This window comes from Zingiber officinale, chromosome 4B, assembly GCF_018446385.1.
Source record: "Zingiber officinale cultivar Zhangliang chromosome 4B, Zo_v1.1, whole genome shotgun sequence".
NCBI classification, from domain to species: Eukaryota; Viridiplantae; Streptophyta; class Magnoliopsida; order Zingiberales; family Zingiberaceae; genus Zingiber; species Zingiber officinale.
The window spans coordinates 135,449,089-135,459,920 of NC_055993.1; the positions used below are offsets into that span (position 1 = coordinate 135,449,089).

A 10,832-nucleotide genomic window follows, 5' to 3' on the forward strand; every position below is an offset into this window, starting at 1 on the left:
TTACCTACAAAAGATCAAAACATTTAGAATGAACAACAGTAAATAAACTACAATTTCCATCACTACATTTACAAACATGAACTTCAGATTAAAGGGACAAGCAGCCAATTTTATATACCAAGTTTTACAACACACGCTCATACAATTTTTGACCTTGAAAACTAGTAAGGGTGTGAATGTACATCGAAATACAAGTGTGCTGCTATACATCTCATCACCAAACATCATAGGATAGGGCTTGACGCAAATAGAAGCTAGACGATAAGGGGATTTCTGCTCTCACATCAGGTCCACTAGATCTATTAAACTTTGGTCGCTCAGTTGCTGACCATTTGAAGGAACTTGGGCCGCCTGAGATGAATAGATATGCTGGGAAAGATGAGTGTTTTGGCGAGGCAATTCCTCACGATGAGCAGGATAGTTTGCCATAGATCGCAGACTGTTGGTTCTAAAATGATTTCCATTCGCATTTGGGACTTCTCCGATTTGGTTCTTGAGCCGTTGGACTTCTTCTCGCAATGCTTCATTGAGGGCTGTGCAAACCAACCAAGCTTTTCTCATGAGAATACAGCACAGGTTGTCAAGTTTTAACAGGTATTAGTATTGGAATGTATACTAAAAGCCTAGCTTTTTGTATAAACATATATTTAGAAATAAGAATCACATTGGTCAATATCTACATTTATATGCTAAGTATAGTTGTTCAATTAATTTATATTGTAGATAACATGGTGCGTGATGTCACACACAGAAGATCATGTTATCAATTCCTTATAAATTATAAACAGTAGCTCACGACTGAGATGGAAAGGAACAAACCATTAGAATAGTCGTAGTGTAATTAAGTATTAGTTTATCTTGACTGATAAATTAAACTAGTACACTATGAGTGTATTGAGCAGGACCATTTGAGGTAGTTTCTTTTTATACTGACTAAATAAAAGAACAATACCTCTGTTATTATAGAAGTGTATGCTCTTAATCCTAATATAATAACAAACACATATACTTAATATTTATTTCTTTGATTTATCAAAGGGTGCGATTTAGTTCGATAAATCAATAGGTCCGATAAATTGGGAAATGATATTACTTATAGTGTGTGTTGTTGATTATAGAAGGAAACTGTGTCCTAGTAATCTAGGTTGATAATGTCCCCAAGAGAAGCTCATAAGGATTGTCATGTTAAACCCTGCAGGTGGACTTAGTCCGACATGACGATAAGGTTGAGTGGTACTACTCTTGGACTAAGAAATTAATTAAAGTGATTGTCAGTAACTCATTTAATTAGTGGGCATTCGACATCTTAAACACAGGGAGATTAACACACTTATAATAAGAAGGAGCCCAAAACGTAATTTGGGATTGGTGCGGTAGTTCAATAATAATTTTTAGTGGTATGAATTATTATTGATGAAATTAAGTTGAGTGTTCGGGGCGAACACGGGAAGCTTAATTTCATCGGGAGACCAAAACCAATTCCTCCTCTCGGTCCCTATCGTAGCCTCTTATTTATAAAGTATTATACCCACCCTTACCCACTTTCTTACCTATCCTAATGGGGCCGACCAAGCAAGCTTGGGTCGGTCAAGTAAAAGGATTAAGCCAAGTTAAGTGGCCGGCCATGGCTTGGAGCCCAAGCTTGATTGGCCGGCCATATTAAAAGGGGTTTTATTTTATTTAAAATCTTTTCTTAATGTGGATATCATGGTTTTAAAAGAGAGTTTAAAATTTAAATCTTTCCTTTTATAGCTTTCTACAAAAGATTGAGAAAAGATTTGATATCTTTCCTTATTTGTAGATTGAAAGGAAGATTTTAATTTTGATAAAACTTTCCTTTTTTGTAACCATATTCATGATTTAAAAAGAGAGTTTTAAAATTAAATATTTCCTTTTATAAGTTTCTACAAAAGATTAAGAAAATATTTGATATCTTTCCTTATTTGTAGATTAAAAGGAGATTTTAATTTTAAAAATAACTTTTCTTTTTAGAAATCATCCACATGTTTAAAAGAAAGATTTTAATTTATAAAATTTCCTTTTATAACCAACCATGAAGGGAAAAATTATTAGAGAAATTTTTTATTAAAATTTCCGGAAACAAATTAGGAAGTTTTAATTCTTGTGTTATTAAAACTTTCCTTGTTGGGAGCTTGAAGGTGGCCGGCCACTTGATTCATGAAAAGGAATTTGTTTTTAATCTTTTAAATTTTCCTTTTCATGACAAAGAAATTAAGGAAGTTTTTATTTAAATTTTCCTTATTTGTCAAGACCGAGGAATATAAAAGAGGGGGTAAGGGTGCCTTCATGAGAGAGAACTCTATTTTATTTTTCCTCCCTCTCTTCCTTGGTGGTGGTCGGCCATTGTTTCTAGCTCTTCTCCTTTTCTCTTCCTCCTTTGTGGCCGGCGGCATCAACAAAAGGAGTCCTTGGTGGTCGGTTCTAGCTAGGAGAAGAAGGAAAGAAAGGTGGTTTTGTTTCTAGCATCCCTTGGAGCTTGGTGATGGTGGCCGAACCTCTACATCCTTGGAGGAGCTTTGGTGGCCGAAACTTGGTGAAGGAAGAAGAAGGGTTTGGGTGGTTCTCATCTCGGTAGATCGTTGCCCACACAACGTCCGAGATAAGAAGAGGAATACGGTAGAAGATCAAGAGGTCGTTGCATACAAAGCAAGGTATAACTAGTAATTATTTCCGCATCATACTAGTTTTTTTCTTTGTATGAACTCCAAACACAAGAGACATATGATTCTAGATTTTCGGATTAGATATTCGAAGTTGTGTTTTTTTTATTTTTTCGATCTTGTGATTCGATTGTTCATTTTGATTAAACCTAATGTTATTTTAGGAAATTAAATATTGAATTTCGTTAAGAGGCTTTGTCGAGGTAGTGGTGGATGCTCTCATACCCAAGAAGGTCATGTGCCTCGCCATGTTTGACCTGGGAGCCGATTTCCGAAATAAATATTTAATTGAATTTGTAGCATAGGTAGATTTGGATCAATAGTGTTAAGTTCCGCTTGCGATCTAAGTCTAAACCATTAAGAACAGATAAGTTAAATTTGGAATCAATAATGTTAAGTTCCGTTTGCGATTCCGAATTTAATTTCTAAAGAACACAATAGGTTGTTAGGAAAGGTTCGACACTTGTACAAAATTTTTGTACAGTGGAACCGGTACGATCTTCGTAAGACCAACCAACAATTAGAATCTCATACTTGAATAAAAACTGTCGACAACTAAAATGAAACTATGAATTGACTTTTAAAAGATTCGGAATTGGAAACGATTTAGAGAACATTAGTTGTTCATGGCCCCAAAACAAGATAAAAAAAACAGATCACACGCATTATATACACTACTGGAGTTGTCTAGACTAAAAGATAAGGAAATTTATGTGATAAAAGAAATTATGTAAGAGCATAGCACACTAAATGGGACTATAAGCAAATTGGAAAAGGGAAAAAAAACTGACCCTCTCGAAGTTTCGACTGTTGCTCCATAGCCTGCAATCGCAACTTGAGTTCTCTGTTCTCAGCAGTCAAACTAGTACTGTCTCTCTGGATTATTTAACAGGATGGATTTCAATCATACATAACAGATACCAAGAAAAAAAAAATCTAGAATAATAATATCGAGATGGAAATGATTATAATCTGTAATGTGATCTTTTGATTAATAAAAAAACTATTCCTCTTTCAAAGAACACAAAAGCACACATGTTTCTATTTTTGTGGGGAAAACTATGAAAGAATATGCAGAATGTAAATCAAAAAGTAACTGAATCACATATAAGAATAAATTTGCATTTCATAGAGGATAGGAAATGAGCATGTGTGAAATTATATGGATAACATCTTTAAAGCTATTCGTTTTGTTGTCATAAATATGGTATGTACATAGTCCAAAATGAAGCAGTGGTAGGTAACTCCATGCAGAACCACAAGAGTGGAAGGAAGACCAAAGTTTCCACAAGCATGGAGGAACGAACATTGTACAGATGATGTAAGAGCACTATTACCTAGCATCTATAAGACTCGCTATTAAAGACTCATAACACTTCTACCACTTGCTTTGAAGTTGGGGCATAGATGTTATCTATGTCCAATTTGTTATACAAACTAGAGATTGAATAGTACATGATGATAGTAAAACCCAAAACACCAACTCGCATATAGATAAAATAAACCAACAGAAAGAGTTTACAAAGCATGCAGACATCATCAATGCTTGACCTTAGATTGACTTGGAGAATGAAGGGAGACCCTAGGAACAAGCCTCTCAAAAGAATGGGTTTCTACCTATGGTGGCAATACAACAGCACATAGCAAACTTTGCAAACTGAAATAGGGGAGAAGAAAAGCACTTTGCAAACAAAGCATTATGTAGCTTGACTCTCTACTAGATATAGCACACTGAAAATAGGACATTTACTTCAGAAAAGTGCAAGAAGAAAACAAGTGTTCAAGCTTCACTATCTAGAAGATTGCAGTCATGGCAAATAGTGAGTATAGGAAGGAGAAAACATGCAAATCTGGAGTCAACAAGCTACAGTAATGCCATAAGGTAGCAAATAGAAGATAAAGGAATAAAATATAAAAGAGGGGATCAACTAGTAAAAAGATGAGGTGTATCAAGAAGAAAGTAGGAGGCACCAGCATTGACAGAGGAGAGGTCACTTGACTCTAGATTGAGAAAGAACATGTTGCTGGCCTCAAGACAAAAATAAAGAGGGTTGGTAGAGAAGCAGAAGCTCGAGGCCAGATCTGCTATTGGGGAAATGTAAAAGTCTTGATGGACAAGTCATTCACCTTAACACACTGCAGTCAGTGAGAGAAGTCACCTACTTCAAGGGGAATCGACTCCAGGGAGTGCAAGATGTGACCACAGACAGCTTCAACAATCCATGAGAATGGATAATTTGTCATGAAGGGCAAAGCGTCGCTGTTGGACAACATCATACACTTGAAGTGGGCATCCATGTGTAGGTGTCTATAGCATGAAACTGGTAAACCAAACTGAACCAACTGATCCAAGCAAAAAAATTACTATATTGGCTTTATTGGTTTGATTTTGGTTTGCATACTCGATAAAATTATCAGTTTCTATTTGATTTCAATTTAAACTTGCGCAACCTGTTAAATCCAACTAAAGTGTATACATACACATAGATACATATATACATATGTATAAATAGATGGATAAATAAATTAGTATATAAAGTATCATATTTTCTTAATGTTATTTACTTTTTATGTTCCTATCAAAATAAATATTAAATTTTAATAATTTTTATCATTAATCTTAATTAGATAGTTATTTAAAAGCTTTTTTATTAATTTATATTTATATTTTAATTAACAGTTCTAAACCAAACTAAACTGAATCTAAACCGGAAGTTACAATGAATAGGATCCCATAGTGAAATACACCAAAGCATGTAGAATACATTGGCCTAGCTGGTTTGCTTGAATACAATGCTAGTCTGATTTGTGGGCTAGATCAGGAACCTTGGTGAAGTCCAGCAATTGCTTGGTCATGGTATCAAACATCTTTTATCATTTAAAATTATCAGATAACAAGATGTATCTATGCCTTAACTTTTCTACCTCCTTCTCACACTATCTCCTAGTAGTTCATCTTTGAGAGTAACAAAAATCTTCTCTGACACTACCAAACACTCGCAACCTAGCGACTATACAAGCATACTGGCATAGGTGGCTTACAATTTTCTCAGCTGAGGCATCTCAAGTAGTTGACTACATATTTTTTGCCTGTTGTATTCATTGTCTAGCAATGAAACCCAAGCCAAGTTGTGGCAGAATCACTAAACCCATTAATGACAGATTTATTGCATAAAATGTACTTTGTCATATCATATTATGCTACAAGATGTAAATATGTCAATTGAAAATGAAAATAAATGTTTGTTAAGTATCTTATCTTGTTCTTAATGTCAATAGCATACTCCATCTAACTTACAAAAAAGTATTATCTTCCCAATCTTAGTTTAAAAAGTTACGAGAGTAATTTAAACACATTGATTTTTCTTTGGGTTATTCTAAAGTCAAGAGGAGCATTCTCTTAACACAATAAATACCTTAGGCAACTTTAGCTAATGCACCGTATTGATTATGTGTTGAAGAGATTGGAAATTGATTCTATAACCAATAAAATCAAGTAGAGACAACAATGAACAATCTATATCTCGTGATCTGATTGTCGTAAAATTAACTCCTCAAGTGCATGAGAAATTAATATCTAAAAACAAACTATTGAATGGATGGAGGAATAGTAAGTAATTCCAAATTGATCTAAATCGGCTTAGGACAAGACAAGGGCATGAGCCTAAATATGAGCATAGAAAAAGTGAGTGCGCAAGCGCAAACTTAAGTATCCCGAACTGTAGAATTGCATGGAATGAAATGAATGAAATAAATAATTGATCAGGTGGAACCCACATAAGTATACATAGCAGCCCAGGCGGGGCTACACCTGTGGCATCCACATGATCTGCACATGTGGCATCCATGGGCTTCCATATGCCTGTTCCATAGCCACACAAACAAGAGGATTGCTACCTTTTCTTGTTTGCACGTTAACCAGGAAGGCCCATTAACCTTTTGACCTCAAGAGGTGCATTCCCTCCTGCCATGTCACTGAATGTCAAAATAAATCAGTCAACTCGCCTTTGTTTGCATTATAAAGAGGATGCACGTGCAGATTAACCAGAAAACACAGCGCCTCACATTTCAAAAGGTGCTGAATTTTCATTTGTGTTCCATGCATTTGAAATTCAAGGGGCACACACCATCTATTGATGCCACTTAGTTGTGTCCTTCCACCCTATGATAGACTCTCTCTAGCACTTTCATTCATCCAAGAACCTAAGCATCTGCTCTCCTCTTTTTCTCTTGAGCATTCTATCTTCTATTGGCAACTTTGATGTATGAAATATTCGGATGTCCAAAGAATTTGCAGTGCTAATATTCCTCGGAGGAGGTTGTTGCATCTTAAGAGACCATTGTCATTCCACAGTGAGCATCATAGCAGGACAATCTGACCTCATAAATAAATCACAATTCTTGCTTTGTCCTGATAAATTCCCCATCAATCCTTCAAAATCACTCTTGCCTCCTTGATGAGATTCAATCCTTATTGAATTATAATAATCAGTGCCAAATAATCACCACTGACCCACAAAGTGGATCTAAAATCCAAGTCCGAATCAAGACACTCCTATGCCAATACTTACTCATGAAAATTATGATGCATTCTTAATAATTATTAGTCAATTTTTTTTTGCCTTCACCACATGGTTCAATCTTTACCAACTACCTAGTTCTTGCACTCTCGTTGTCTCTTGCTCTCTGTCAAAAAAAAAAAAAAACGAACCAAACACTTCTATGATAGTCATTCCAGCATCTAAATTTTCTGTTGAGCCGTCAGTGTAATGAAAGATTCCAAGTTGCTAACCTTTTGAAGGCACAAAAAAAAGCTAACACCCACTATTAATGAATTCTTTTCTCAAAAAGAAAAAAAAATCATCATATCTTATGAATTTGTGAAATGAGAAGCTATCTCCTACCTGAAAATGCGTAAGCTGTGCAGAAAGAGTGGTTGCATCTATCTGAAGTGCTTGAATCTTCTGCTCAAGTTCAGTTGTATAGTGAATCTTCCTCTCCTTTGAACGAGCAGCAGACCGTCTATTAGCAAGAATCCTGTATTGAAAAATAGACCACAAACATGTCAAAATCCAAGGGACAGGCATTCCTTACTTGTCTACCAACACAAAGGTGCAGAAAATAAAATGCTTTAATGCTCATGAGTAAAGGTTTTGGGCCAAAAAGAATTTTTGAGTGTTAGTATTTCACATCAGGAAAAAAAGAACTTATGAGTGTTAGTGTTTCAAGTCAGGACTAGAGAGGAAAAAATTGCACTCCCTTCCAGTTGTCGATCCTTCCACGCATACACATGCCTTCAATGTTTATTAAACTAAGAACAGAATCACCAGCACGACACTTGGAGAACAGAATTACCCTGGGAATTTATGGAAATTAAGCCTAAATTGGGAAATCAGTGTCACCAAATTGGGAATAAATTCACCCATAAATGACCCAACGAACTGATACGATAAAGAAAAGGATTTTCAACATTTCAATCAAAGAGAGTTTTTCTTTGAATTCAATCAGTGTCACCAGAGAAGAGCAGAATTGCTAAAAAAAAGGGACAAAAACTGGCCTCTTTGCTCTCTTGGGATCAATCAGAGCTAGCTCAGCAAGCTTATCGGAGGGCATCGCCTTCTTCGCGAAATCAGAGAATGGCGGCGCCGACTCCCCCTGGAACGCCGAGGTCGCCCCATCCATGGACCCGCTCCGGCGGTGGTGCCCCCTCTTCTCCGATCCCGGAGCACCTATGCCACCAGATGCCGGTTCCTGAAAAGACATCCCCTCAAAGAACGAGGTGTCGACCGATAGGCTCCTGAAGTGTACCCCAGGAACCTGTCTCTGCCTCGCCTCTGTCGCGGCAGGCGGGTCCGGCCTGGCGGCCAAGGGAGCCCCGCTGTCCGCGGATACGGTGTCGTCGGAGAACGAGGAGAGGTCGATGTCAGGGATCTCGAAGTCCGGATCGGAGTCGAGTAGGAGGCCATCGTGAAGGCTGATAAACGTCTCGGAGTGGGCGCGGCGGTGGAAGCCGCCGCCGCCGCCGCCGCGCGGGTGGTTGGGGAGAGGTATCTCCCCGAACCGAGGGTGAGTCGGCGGCTGGAGGCTGGCTGATTCCATCGCCGGCGCCTTGGAAAGCGTAAATTAGCAGCGGAGGCGCAACCTGCGGCGACGTAATCTTCTTCCACTTCCCGCTCGGCGACAAACTACTGGGGATATGGAATCAAGGGATCCGATTCTACCAGACTATTTACCCGGTCACCCACCCAAGAGATCACGGCGCTGTTACAATGCGTTGGCTTTGCGGGGCCCGCTTATTCTCTGGAAAGGTAAAGTGGATAGGTGCGTTGTCGGTGCATACTGTGAATTTGGAGATTGTAGATCCTATCCAACAGTCATGTGGAAGTAGCTCCATGTAAACTTCATCCGTTCGTCAATCGGCAGGATCAAGACAGGTGGACGTCTAAGAGCAAGATCTCGGATACTTGTTGGAAAAGATCCACCGCGGTAGACAAGGTTTCAGATCGATACGAGTTCGGATCCTCCCTCTATCCCACTATTCCCACTATTCGATCAGACGGACCAAATCATATTTTAAAATTATTATACATATTTGAAGAATATCATGATCGTCTCATCAATCAGAGTACACAAGAACATATAATAACAGAGGATCCGAATTAGATAGTTTGTGCCTCGATGTGGACAGAAAGCGTCCTCATCAACTGCGTTTAATTCCACGGTACGGATTTGAAATGGAGAGATATGAGTGAAAGAAAAAAAATTATGTAAATACCCGTGTCATTTATAGGTATTTTAAAATCATATTATTTAGATGATAAATAAATCAAGTGTTCATAACTAAATTTAATATTTGATTTGATAAAAATTTATTTATATTCATTTAATATATATATAATTAATTAAATAAATAAATTTAAATAATTCATTAAATTAAATAAATAAGTTTAAACATATATATGTTCAGTATATTAATATTCGTAAATAATGTTCATGAACAATATTCATGAACAACATTCATTAACAATATTCATTAATAAAATTTTTTTCAATATGCTAAATAAATAATAAAATAAATAAATAAATTTAAATTATCAAGTTTAATAACTAATCAAACAACTAAAAATTTCAAACAATCAAATAATCTTGAATTGAGAACTTGATAACATCTAAATGAACCAAGTTCAAGTTAAGCTTGAATTGAGAGCTTGATAATATCTAAACGAACCAAGCTCAAGCTAAGCTTCAAAGCTCAAGTTTATAAAAAATAAATCAAATCAAGCTTGAACACTCGTTTCAAAAGTTTAGTTCATTTTAAATTCGATTCGACTCGACTTGATTATCTTATCAATAAATTTGAATACCTCAAAACTCGACTCAACTCGACTCAATTCGACTTGATTTATTTACGACCCTAATATTATCATATATATTCAAGTCTCAAAATTTTAAAAAATAAGTAATTCCCTTCTCCTTTGTTTTTCATATTTATTTTTTTTATTCATTCGAAAAATCACTACTTTCTAGTTACGCTGTCAAATTTATATACGAGGACCTACCTACGTTAAAAAATATTTGTAGTTATACATTTAAATGATTAAAGAAATTTTAGATTTATTAATCAATTTTATTTAAAATTTACGGATAGATCTGGAGAACTAGTCACTTTAAATTAAAATCAAATTTATCATAAATATATTATAAGATTAGGACTAATTAACACCATCAATATATTTCTAGAACTTCTCTTATTTAAATTTTTAAATTTTGAATTTTGAATTTTAAATTTTGAATGATACATGTGTTGGACACAAACAATTTAATACCGGAGATTTATAGGTATTAGTTGAATTTAAGCTACACTGAATTAAATTCAACTTACAGTCGAAATGACCTGAACGGATAATGTCAGGCTGCCAGCAGGGGCTGGTTTCTGCTACGTGCCAAAGAGCGGCTGGGGAGGTTTACAGAGCGGTAGAGCAAGTCTGCAGAGCGGCAGACCAGAGCGTCAGAGCAGGTCTGGAGAGCGGCTGATCAGATCTGCAGAGCAGAAGACCAAGTTTGCAGAGCGGAAGACCAGGTCTACAGAGTGGAACGACAGGACTGGTTTGCAGAGCGGCAGACAAGGTCTGTAGGCAGAGCGGAAGACCA

The 10,832-nt window shown here is 36.5% G+C and overlaps 1 protein-coding gene across 1 annotated transcript; it reads right to left on the minus strand.

The window, feature by feature from the left end:
• Window positions 1-82: 82 nt before the first annotated feature.
• Window positions 83-8,885, minus strand: LOC121976897 (transcription factor VIP1-like). The gene is made up of 4 exons (XM_042529297.1): window positions 8,239-8,885; window positions 7,586-7,718; window positions 3,473-3,557; window positions 83-533 (listed from the first exon to the last, which is right to left on the minus strand). Exons 1-4 carry the CDS (start codon window positions 8,778-8,780, stop codon window positions 280-282), a joined length of 1,014 nt encoding a protein of 337 aa, XP_042385231.1. The 5' UTR covers window positions 8,781-8,885; the 3' UTR covers window positions 83-279.
• Between the last annotated feature and the right edge of the window lie 1,947 nt (window positions 8,886-10,832).

Excerpts from the sequence above, each read along its gene's own strand:
- LOC121976897 (XM_042529297.1), bottom strand. The coding sequence starts at position 8,780 with ATGGAATCAGCCAGCCTCCAGCCGCCGACTCACCCTCGGTTCGGGGAG. Across the intron at positions 3,558-7,585 it reads CACAGCTTACGCATTTTCAG|AGAGACAGTACTAGTTTGAC; the intron begins GTAGGAGATAGC and ends TAAATAATCCAG. Across the intron at positions 534-3,472 it reads ACAGTCGAAACTTCGAGAGG|CCCTCAATGAAGCATTGCGA; the intron begins GTCAGTTTTTTT and ends TGGTTTGCACAG.